The sequence below is a fragment of the Apostichopus japonicus genome, chromosome 17, assembly GCF_037975245.1.
Source record: "Apostichopus japonicus isolate 1M-3 chromosome 17, ASM3797524v1, whole genome shotgun sequence".
NCBI lineage: Eukaryota > Metazoa > Echinodermata > Holothuroidea > Aspidochirotida > Stichopodidae > Apostichopus > Apostichopus japonicus.
The window spans coordinates 36,958,160-36,970,495 of NC_092577.1; the positions used below are offsets into that span (position 1 = coordinate 36,958,160).

The window sequence follows — 12,336 nt, forward strand, 5'->3', positions numbered from 1 at the left end:
TAATCCATTTGGGAGATATCATGACAGTAACTTTAAAAGAACTCTCTCCATCGCTGTTATCTCAACGACTGATTAAGGTTTTAGAAGGTGACGAGCAAATATATCACCATAGGGACCCTAGGGTGGGGGGAGGGGGTAATTGGGATGGGGAGGTTGATGAATATCAGTACAATCAGGTGTATTAATACGGCTAACCGATGTCAAGTAATATTTGAATGATGCAGCCTATAGGCCAACTTGATTACTCAAGTTAACATGGTGGCCTATAGGCTGCATCCTATTAGTATACTTACATAACATATGATCAATGCGCATGTGACACATTAATGAACATCATTATGTTACATTTCTATTTCACTGGGTTATAGGTACATACTTGAATGTTGTGGCCCAGGGATTGGGTCCCACTATGAATTGACCCACAAGATCAAATTCGGGCCCATCCCTACCACAGAGTGTATGGCCCACAAAATTTTAACTCAATATTAAAACAACAAAAGATGTAAACTCAAAGAATATAACATACTTGCTTCATTTTTTGTTTCTGAATAACTTGGTCTTGTATACATAACATAGTGGATTAAACTTTAAATATACATGCAAAAAAAAAACATGTCACAACAGGTTAAATAATGGCAAGCCTTATCCAGTTTTACAAGAGGAGACATTGTTTTTCTACATTGAAATAAGGAGAAATAAACTTTGACCTTAATTATACAAAGGTCAAAAGTTCCGATGCAAATAAAGGAAGAAAGAAATGGATACATTTTAAGAACACAACTAGTTAAAACCTTCATGATCATGAATAATGCACATTATTGGGTAAGCTTACACAGTGAAGGTATCATAAACAGATACACCATGTTAAACTGAAATACCTTATTCACTCACATTATTGGGTAAGCTTACACAGTGAAGGTATCATAAACAGATACACCATGTTAAACTGAAATACCTTATTCACTCACATTATTGGGTAAGCTTACACAGTGAAGGTATCATAAACAGATACACCATGTTAAACTGAAATACCTTATTCACTCACATTATTGGGTAAGCTTACACAGTGAAGGTATCATAAACAGATACACCATGTTATACTGAAATACCTTATTCATTGCTTTCACTTTTATCTTTAAGCTTGAATGACAGAATCTGACTTATATCCAAATATGCTATCAGTCTTGCCAAGAAATGGTCACCCTCTGCCCCATCTCCTTCTATCTCCCACATGAAGTGTGTTATTGATTTATCACAAGTTTCAAAACACCATTTTCTATGTTACCAAAGGGAGTGAGAGAAGAGAGTCAATTAAGGGGGAGTGGGGGGAGGGGGTGGGAGAGGAGGGGGATTTAAATCTAAGCCTGCTATGCCATTTAATGCTCCTTACACCGAAAGAAGAATATGATATTAAATAAGACAATTGCATGGTTGTTTTTCAACACTTTAAAGGGATAAAACTGTTGCTTAAATACACACACACATATATATAGGCCTATATATATATTAAATTAACAAGACCTGGAAATTATAAACATTTGGGAAATGAAAGAATTGGTAAAACACTTTTTCTTTTCCATAAAAGACAGCAAATGCATAATGCAAGGATCTGCCCCAAATAATCACTATATGAAAGTATTAAAGTTCTGAACTGTAGCCAGGGGTGCAACCACTGTTTTCTATCTTGGGGATAGGTGGAGGGAGAGGGCTGAGATGCAAATTGATGCTATAAATATATCCATCTTTTGAAACAATGTTGAAGAATTGTCACTACTTCAGGTGGTACAGCACAAACATGTTGTATATTTTTTTTTATTGTATTCAACTAGGAATTGGTTTGGTAATATTCTGTTTGCTTACAGGGGGTAGGGGTGAGTTGATTTTATTCAAGGGATGGAACCCCCATGAAATATATGTGGTAATGCCCTTGACTATGACAAAAACTTCATTCAAACAGAGTAACAATGTTGGATGGCCAGTTAAATGCCTAATGTTGCAAGGCTGCCAGTTTAATGCCTGCTGATGTTTGAGCATTAGTGAACATTATTAATGTTGCAAGGCTGCCAGTTTAATGCCTGCTGATGTTTCAGCATTAGTGAACATTATTAATGTTGCAAGGCTGCCAGTATAATGCCTGCTGATGTTTGAGCATTAGTGAACATTATTAATGTTGCAAGGCTGCCAGTTTAATGCCTGCTGATGTTTCAGCATTAGTGAACATTATTAATGTTGCAAGGCTGCCAGTATAATGCCTGCTGATGTTTCAGCATTAGTGAATATTATTTATGTTGCAAGGCTGCCAGTATAATGCCTGCTGATGTTTCAGCATTAGTGAACATTATTGATGTTGCAAGGCTGCCAGTATAATGCCTGCTGATGTTTCAGCATTAGTGAACATTATTAATGTTGCAAGGCTGCCAGTTTAATGCCTGCTGATGTTTGAGCATTAGTGAACATTATTAATGTTGCAAGGCTGCCAGTATAATGCCTGCTGATGTTTCAGCATTAGTGAACATTATTAATGTTGCAAGGCTGCCAGTATAATGCCTGCTGATGTTTCAGCATTAGTGAACATTATTAATGTTGCAAGGCTGCCAGTTTAATGCCTGCTGATGTTTCAGCATTAGTGAACATTATTAATGTTGCAAGGCTGCCAGTATAATGCCTGCTGATGTTTCAGCATTAGTGAACATTATTAATGTTGCAAGGCTGCCAGTATAATGCCTGCTGATGTTTGAGCATTAGTGAACATTATTAATGTTGCAAGGCTGCCAGTTTAATGCCTGCTGATGTTTGAGCATTAGTGAACATTATTAATGCGGCAAGGCTGCCAGTTTAATGCCTGCTGATGTTTCAGCATTAGTGAACATTATTGATGTTGCAAGGCTGCCAGTATAATGCCTGCTGATGTTTCAGCATTAGTGAACATTATTAATGTTGCAAGGCTGCCAGTATAATGCCTGCTGATGTTTCAGCATTAGTGAACATTATTAATGTTGCAAGGCTGCCAGTATACTGCCTGCTGATGTTTCAGCATTAGTGAACATTATTCATGTTGCAAGGCTGCCAGTATAATGCCTGCTGATGTTTCAGCATTAGTGAACATTATTAATGTTGCAAGGCTGCCAGTATAATGCCTGCTGATGTTTCAGCATTAGTGAACATTATTTGAGTTTCTGGCATATTCTATTGACCTTTAAAGGAGTTGATGATGAAACAACAATTTTAAAAAGTACTGCTTAACCAGAGCAGTTTAGTTCTTGGGTGAATAACTTGCAAATTTACTTTTTTTCCTAGGGGTAGGGAGGGGTGTGGGAAGTAGGGACAGGGGCAACACATAACTTTTGATACAAGAGTTTCATCTGTTAATGGTATAAGATACATTGAGAAACCTGGTTTCATTATAACAGCCATGTCTACAAACAGTTAACACTGGAAAATTATTCAAGACATTTAAAACTTTCTGAATGTTGTTCAAAAGTAAAGTAAACAGACTGAAAAGAGAAAAAAATAACATGCAACAAAGACATTGCTTCACACAAACAACTATCTTTCAGCAGTCACCATATTGATTGAGATGGCTTAATACCATACAAAGGGGATAAATACCTACGACACTACTGTATCTACAACAACTTCTATGCCATTAAGAGATAAAATAATGAATGTAAATATAAGCCAATTAATATTCATAACCAATTCTCTGTTTATAATTATAATAATAATAATAATGTTCATAATAAACTGCTGATTAAATATACAAATAACTTTTTATATCAAATTCTGAATTCTGACCACTGATTAACTAGATAAATCTTACAATTAAAAGACATGATAATCACTTTTTCACAAGGTAGGCCTCTGATTGGCTATAATTATAATGATAATATGAATATTAATGAACTTTTTTTGTTCTGTACATACAACAACATCCAGACATAGATAAACCACCTGCTTGCATAGGATCACTATATAATAATATTGTTGTACTTGGTAAGAAACATCGGTATGAAAATACACGGAAAGTCACTCAGAGACTTACACAAAAGACAGACAAAGAACAAAAGAATTGAATGAAAGGATTATGCCAGGACAAGTAAAAAACAAGAACAAGTCCAAGTTTAGAATCCAACCACCGGTGCAAGTACAAACTGGCACCGAACTGAAGACATTCCTTTTTGGATTTAGAAAGAAAAAAGTTACAAATTTTGAAAAAGAATGGCAGTTTCATCTATCATAATCAACACCACTAGACTAAATAGTATTACTTTTATCATTACTGAGACAGATGTTATTAGTTTCCATCCTTTTGTGTTAGTTTCCTTCCTTTTGCATAAAGTTCTTTGAAATGGTGTAAAATAAATGTGATACACACCCCAATGGTTTATCATGATTTGTGTATAATGTACAATAGCTCAGACAGGATCCATACTAAAAACTATGATAAACCTGATCCCTTATGTAAGGAAACACAATAGCTCAGGATCCACACTAAAAACCATGAAAAAATCTGATCCCTTATTATAGGGAACACAATAGTTCAGGATCCTGAATACACAAACCATGATGAACCTGATCCCTTAAGTAAAGGAACACAATAGCTCAGGATCCACACTAAAAACCAGGAAAAAATCTGATCCCTTATTATAGGGAACACAATAGTTCAGGATCCTGACTACACAAACCATGATGAACCTGATCCCTTAAGTAAAGGAACACAATAGCTCAGGATCCACATAACACAAACCATAATAAACCTGATCCCTTATGTAAGGAAACACAATAGCTCAGGATCCACACTACAAACAAGGAAAATATCTTATCCTTTATTAAAGGGAACACAATAGCTCAGGATCCACACCAAACAAACCATGATATGCCTGATCCCTTATGTAAGGAAACACAATAGTTCAGGATCCACGCTACACAAACCAGGATAAACCTGATCTCTACCATAGCATGGCATGGGATCATCTGATTGACCTAATGTTATAATTCCTTCTGTTATGTCAGGCAGTTTTCAGTAGGTTACAAGGTTCAGTGATCCTGCATATACAAGCTACATATATATATTCCCTACAACAGCATGGTATGTATTACCCTAATATAACAATGTCCTCTGCTATGTGGGCAACAGCATGGTATGTGGTCATCTGACTACCCTAATGTAACAATGTTCTCTGCTATGTGGATAACAGCATGGTATGTATTACCCTAATATAACAATGTCCTCTGCTATGTGGGCAACAGCATGGTATGTATTACCCTAATATAACAATGTTCTCTGCTATGTGGACAACAGCATGGTATGTGGTCATCTGATTACCCTAATGTCACAATGTTCTCTGCTATGTGGACAACAGCATGGTATGTATTACCCTAATATAACAATGTCCTCTGCTATGTGGACAACAGCATGGTATGTGGTCATCTGATTACCCTAATGTAACAATGTTCTCTGCTATGTGGACAACAGCATGGTATGTATTACCCTAATATAACAATGTCCTCTGCTATGTGGACAACAGCATGGTATGTATTACCCTAATATAACAATGTCCTCTGCTATGTGGGCAACAGCATGGTATGTATTACCCTAATATAACAATGTCCTCTGCTATGTGGGCAACAGCATGGTATGTATTACCCTAATATAACAATGTCCTCTGCTATGTGGGCAACAGCATGGTATGTATTACCCTAATATAACAATGTCCTCTGCTATGTGGGCAACAGCATGGTATGTATTACCCTAATATAACAATGTCCTCTGCTATGTGGACAACAGCATGGTATGTATTACCCTAATATAACAATGTTCTCTGCTATGTGGACAACAGCATGGTATGTATTACCCTAATATAACAATGTCCTCTGCTATGTGGGCAACAGCATGGTATGTATTACCCTAATATAACAATGTCCTCTGCTATGTGGGCAACAGCATGGTATGTATTACCCTAATATAACAATGTCCTCTGCTATGTGGGCAACAGCATGGTATGTATTACCCTAATATAACAATGTCCTCTGCTATGTGGGCAACAGCATGGTATGTATTACCCTAATATAACAATGTCCTCTGCTATGTGGGCAACAGCATGGTATGTATTACCCTAATATAACAATGTTCTCTGCTATGTGGACAACAGCATGGTATGTGGTCATCTGATTACCCTAATATAACAATGTTCTCTGCTATGTGGACAACAGCATGGTATGTGGTCATCTGATTACCCTAATGTAACAATGTTCTCTGCTATGTGGATAACAGCATGGTATGTATTACCCTAATATAACAATGTCCTCTGCTATGTGGGCAACAGCATGGTATGTATTACCCTAATATAACAATGTCCTCTGCTATGTGGACAACAGCATGGTATGTATTACCCTAATATAACAATGTTCTCTGCTATGTGGACAACAGCATGGTATGTGGTCATCTGATTACCCTAATGTAACAATGTTCTCTGCTATGTGGATAACAGCATGGTATGTATTACCCTAATATAACAATGTCCTCTGCTATGTGGACAACAGCATGGTATGTGGTCATCTGATTACCCTAATGTAACAATGTTCTCTGCTATGTGGATAACAGCATGGTATGTATTACCCTAATATAACAATGTCCTCTGCTATGTGGGCAACAGCATGGTATGTATTACCCTAATATAACAATGTCCTCTGCTATGTGGACAACAGCATGGTATGTATTACCCTAATATAACAATGTTCTCTGCTATGTGGACAACAGCATGGTATGTGGTCATCTGATTACCCTAATGTAACAATGTTCTCTGCTATGTGGATAACAGCATGGTATGTGGTCATCTGATTACCCTAATGTAACAATGTTCTCTGCTATGTGGACAACAGCATGGTATGTGGTCATCTGATTACCCTAATGTAACAATGTTCTCTGCTATGTGGACAGCAGCATGGTATGTGGTCATCTGATTACCCTAATGTAACAATGTTCTCTGCTATGTGGATAACAGCATGGTATGTGGTCATCTGATTACCCTAATGTAACAATGTTCTTTGCTATGTGGACAACAGCATGGTATGTATTACCCTAATATAACAATGTTCTCTGCTATGTGGACAACAGCATGGTATGTGGTCATCTGATTACCCTAATGTAACAATGTTCTCTGCTATGTGGATAACAGCATGGTATGTGGTCATCTGATTACCCTAATGTAACAATGTTCTCTGCTATGTGGACAACAGCATGGTATGTGGTCATCTGATTACCCTAATGTAACAATGTTCTTTGCTATGTGGACAACAGCATGGTATGTATTACCCTAATATAACAATGTTCTCTGCTATGTGGACAACAGCATGGTATGTGGTCATCTGATTACCCTAATGTAACAATGTTCTCTGCTATGTGGACAACAGCATGGTATGTGGTCATCTGATTACCCTAATGTAACAATGTTCTCTGCTATGTGGATAACAGCATGGTATGTGGTCATCTGATTACCCTAATGTAACAATGTTCTCTGCTATGTGGACAACAGCATGGTATGTATTACCCTAATATAACAATGTCCTCTGCTATGTGGACAACAGCATGGTATGTATTACCCTAATATAACAATGTCCTCTGCTATGTGGGCAACAGCATGGTATGTGGTCATCTGATTACCCTAATGTAACAATGTTCTCTGCTATGTGGATAACAGCATGGTATGTGGTCATCTGATTACCCTAATGTAACAATGTTCTCTGCTATGTGGACAACAGCATGGTATGTGGTCATCTGACTATCCTAATGTAACAATGTTCTCTGCTATGTGGAACAGTTTTCAACCAGTCAAACACTTCACTGATGAACTCAACATGTATGTGTTCAAACCACAAGTAGCTTCCATACTAGTGCTAATGTTATAATGTTCTCTGCAATGTGATGTATTCCTAACATGGTAGGACAAAATGGTGTAAACCCAGACTTCCATTATCTTAGCACTCATGTAAAAAGATTTACTGACTTAAAACAGTTCTTATGTTTACAGTTTTCTGTTATACAAATGAAACAAATATACATAGGAGATGTTCTTAATAAAAACAGTTACTAATAAAAAACAGTTACAACAGTTACTATATCATAATCTGATCTACATACATCACTAAAACCAAATACACATTACTACAACATCAAGTTAACCATAAAACACACCACCAGTGTATGAACACACGGTGCCCTAAAATGACATAATTATGAATTTGGTCCCAGTCATCGCATTATTACTTGTGTTCTCATCGTTCAAAATGTAGCTATAATAAACGACACATCCAACCATGGTCACTTTCTACCAACATTTTCTACGATTGGCCTAAACAAACGACAGCATTTTGTGTTCTAATCATTCGCCTTTACACAGCTTAGGTTTAAACTTACGGCCGACTAACAACACGCTTTCGGTGTATGAAAACCTCCTTAAAATGTTGACTATAAAAATCATTCACATAAATTCTCCTAGAGGAATGGAGCAAATCAACTGTTTCTATGGGAACAGGAAAATCATCAACATTTTTGTACTTTATTTACCAAGGCAGTCCTTCTTTATCACAATTACATCAAAGTTTCTAATAGCTTGGATTTTATCAAATGTCAAAGACTAATACTTCACTGGTTAAAATTTATTGTTTGTTCTTCATGAATATTCATTTCAATGGAAATGAAAATTGTACTAAGTAACAGAAACCTAAATAGCAGATATCACTGTACTATACTAGCAATGGATTCATTAGGTCATGTGTGAAATATCTCTTTATTAGTAATATCTATGTTAACATCACCTGGTAATTTACTATACCAGCAATGAATTCATCAGCTTATGTGTGACATTCCTCAAATATAATCAAAATAATGTTTAGAATTATGATCTAGGAGAAACCTGTAACCATTATTAATGTACAACCAGGAATGCATTCCAATGAGATGGTTTCAACATCTAATATTGAAAGATTAACCTGTATTTGACATACTGCGACCCCAACCCACCACCCCTCCCCCCAAACAAATAATATTAATAAAATCCTTCCCTAGCATACTACTTCTCTGTTTCAAAATAACAAACTTTACAATTGCTAATATCCTATGCCATAAAGCAAATTTATTTCTAGAGCGGACCCAGGCACTTATTAATGTACAGTGTGACATCACACGTCACAAAATGAATAAAAACATGCTCTCCCATAATCGAAACACTTTAGATGTTGAATTACTTCTTATTAAGTATGATTATAGTGAATGGAAGTAATTTCTTTTAATTAGTCATAAATTATTTGATAAGGTAATTAATTAACAGATCTGAATAACAAACATTTAGCAAAGAAACAAGTTCGATGCCTTGGAAAGATACATCTTGATTGCACAATAGTGAATTCATTGCAAACTCGCAAGGGTAGGAAAAATCACCACGAGAGTGAAAATAACGAGCATGGCAGAATGAAGAACGTGTTAAAACAATGAGAAAGCACATGAATGCACATCAATCAAGAAACTAATTAAAATGAAGGAATGCTTGGATACTGAATCAAATTGCTTACAAATGCCTTAAACCAAGCTTAAAGTCATTAAACTGTTTGGTCAAAGTCAATTTTCCATATGACAGTGGCCTTGCACACTAGGGATAGGGAACACAACTGCATAGCAAAACACAGTACAAAACCAACAAACACTCAAAGTAAATTGCACAATCAATGAATTATCTAAAGGAATGTTTCAGGAACAAAACAAAACTTCCAATATTTAAAGGCTTAAAAAGTAAATTTTATAAAAGCCATTATTTTTTTAATATACCAATGGTCTACACCATTTCTCTTAGCACAAACCCCTACCATAGTTTCTAGTGGTGGGGGATTCAACTGAGTGATCAACGTGTTCTAGTGTGTTATCCAAAATTATGAAGTTTGAACATTAGAAAGAAAAGAAAAAACGTAAACAATTGAAGATATTTACTTGAACTGGTATTTTTCTGTTCTTTTTATGTTTCAGCTAAGAAAAGAGGAATCTCTGAGCTTTCCCACATTATTGCCAGAGTATTAAACAGCAATTACAGGTCACAAATTGAAGTATGGTAGATCAATATATAACATGTATATGTGCTAATTCATGTCATTTTATATGACAGAGAATTCTATCCAACGGTCTTGCTTTTCTTACAATTTGTTCTCACCTTATCAGAGCACACTCATAATGCTGTGTAACCTGAAGATTTATGCTACAGTATTGGTTATATGGGTTGGTTTATATCTAGGTTCTTGGGATAATACTGCAGGCATTGATATCTCATCTGTGCAGCTATGTCACAGGGTAACCTTTCAGACTGCTTTACAACCAAAAACCGTGAAGTTACTGGGATGAAGCAAGAACAAACCTTCTATCTTGCTTTCTTTGAAAGATCTATCTTATAATAGTTGATGGCCTACAGAACCTCCTCCCCCTCCCCCCTCCCCCTCCACTACTCAACAGGCCAGATATGACTTATCAGTCAACCACAAGATTGCTCTTGGACTCACTTTCTTTAAACAATATCTGGATCCTTGGAAAGCATTCAAATCTCTTTGCCAAACACTGTGGTTCACATATGATAGGCTGTGTTAGTAAAAACATATTGAGTACCATAAGATTATTTTGCAGGAGGCTCTTGTTCTATAGAAATATAGCTCATTAACATATCTCTGCCCACCTCTGCAACCATTCAGCTTATAAACAATCTCTCCTCACCGCTGTAACCATTCAGCTCATAAACAATATCTCCCCACTTCTGCAACCATCCACTTCATTAAATATTATCTATTTATAAATCTTTATATAGATCTATATATATATAAACTTTACTTAGACACTACAAGGACTAAAATCAAATCATTCAACACAGACATCAGGGGTACGGATAAAGAAATGCAACCTTTACCGGAAATGACTTTCTGCCTATGAGCATTAATGCTTGGGCTATTGTATCCAATATGAAGAATACAATGAAGAATACAGGCAAGGGCTCTGATTGGTTGACTTCGATCCTACTCACATCTGGAATACCAACTTTGGAATGGAAACGATTAAATGTTGAATGAAAAAGATGATGGTAATGTTTTGTTATTTGGAATTAGAAAGAGATGTCATAGATCCTTCTAGAGATGAGGTGGAGGTCCTGTGATGCATATCAACCAATGAGGAAGCATTGAAGAGTTTGTACCAGCCAATCACAGGGTGTGATAGATCAAGTTCACCCAAAAGAATCTGAGCAACGCCCATAAACACTTTTCTGTCCATCCTTCCATAATCGCCCCAAACTGTGACCTGCCATAGAGCATTAAAAATAAGTCATAATTTAGCAAGGCAAGTGATGAAATAACATGCACATATGACTGATTTCTTCAAAGGTCAAAAAGAGGTTAAATATCCATTGTTATTGTTTCATAACCAACATACATTTGGCAGACCCTCAACTGGTTACATGTATCTTCTTCAGTGCAACTCTTCTATACCTTCATTGCATGTGGGCCATTAAACCACACCTACAGTGCATGTGGGACACCTCTCTCAACCCACTCCAGGAACCAGTAAGTTTAAAAGTACCTGTAAAATTTTGCCTCGATGGTCCTCTTCAAAGACCAGCACCTGTTGGTAAAGGGGATCCAACGTCCGCCTGGCCACCTTTGTCTTCTTCTTGCCGATGCAATTCTTCCCTTCCATTAGGTATACTTTTACATAAGGCGCTACAAAAAATAATAATTGAACAAATAAATGAAGAAAAAGAAATAACATAAATGAATCAATTAAATAAAATGGCATGTGAGGGAGAGAAACCAGAATGCATTGTGGTTTCCATGATGTAACATGAGCAGTTTTCTTCATGAATCTGACGAAATGTATAGTGAGGGTGTACAACATGCGAATAAATTCAAAATGACACAGGCTGTCCTGAAATGACAATTGACCTCAACAACAGGCTTCTTGCATTAAATGAGATACATCAACACACTAAATATGACATAGCCCTTGTTGAAATATTGTGTTAAACATGGTTTTCACAATTTGACATCTGGTGAACTCAAACGACCATTAACCTCCGCCCACATTAGGCTTCTTGTACTCAATGTGGTGCAAGTACATACCAAATATCAATATGCGATATGTCCAAGCTTCCCTTGAGATATTATGTTTAGGAATGGTGCGTGCGTAAGTGTAGAGAGACAGGTAAGAGGGGAGTGAAGTTATTGTTTGGTGTTTGTTGACTACAAATGACCTTTGACCTCCAACAAATGCAATAATAGGCTCCTTAAATTTGATATGGCACATCTACAAAC

General features: G+C 36.5%; 1 protein-coding gene across 5 annotated transcripts in view; it reads right to left on the bottom strand.

Moving 5' to 3' along the window:
* Positions 1-518: 518 nt before the first annotated feature.
* Positions 519-12,336, bottom strand: part of LOC139984077 (regulating synaptic membrane exocytosis protein 2-like) — an 85,593-nt gene continuing 73,775 nt past the window's right edge. For all 5 annotated transcript variants that reach the window (XM_071997760.1, XM_071997762.1, XM_071997763.1 and 2 more), the window contains 2 exons: positions 11,606-11,745; positions 519-11,326 (listed from right to left, as the gene is read on the bottom strand). In XM_071997760.1, the coding sequence (XP_071853861.1) occupies positions 11,123-11,326; positions 11,606-11,745 (344 nt within the window). In that variant the 3' untranslated portion in view covers positions 519-11,122. The remainder of the gene's footprint in view (positions 11,327-11,605; positions 11,746-12,336) is intronic.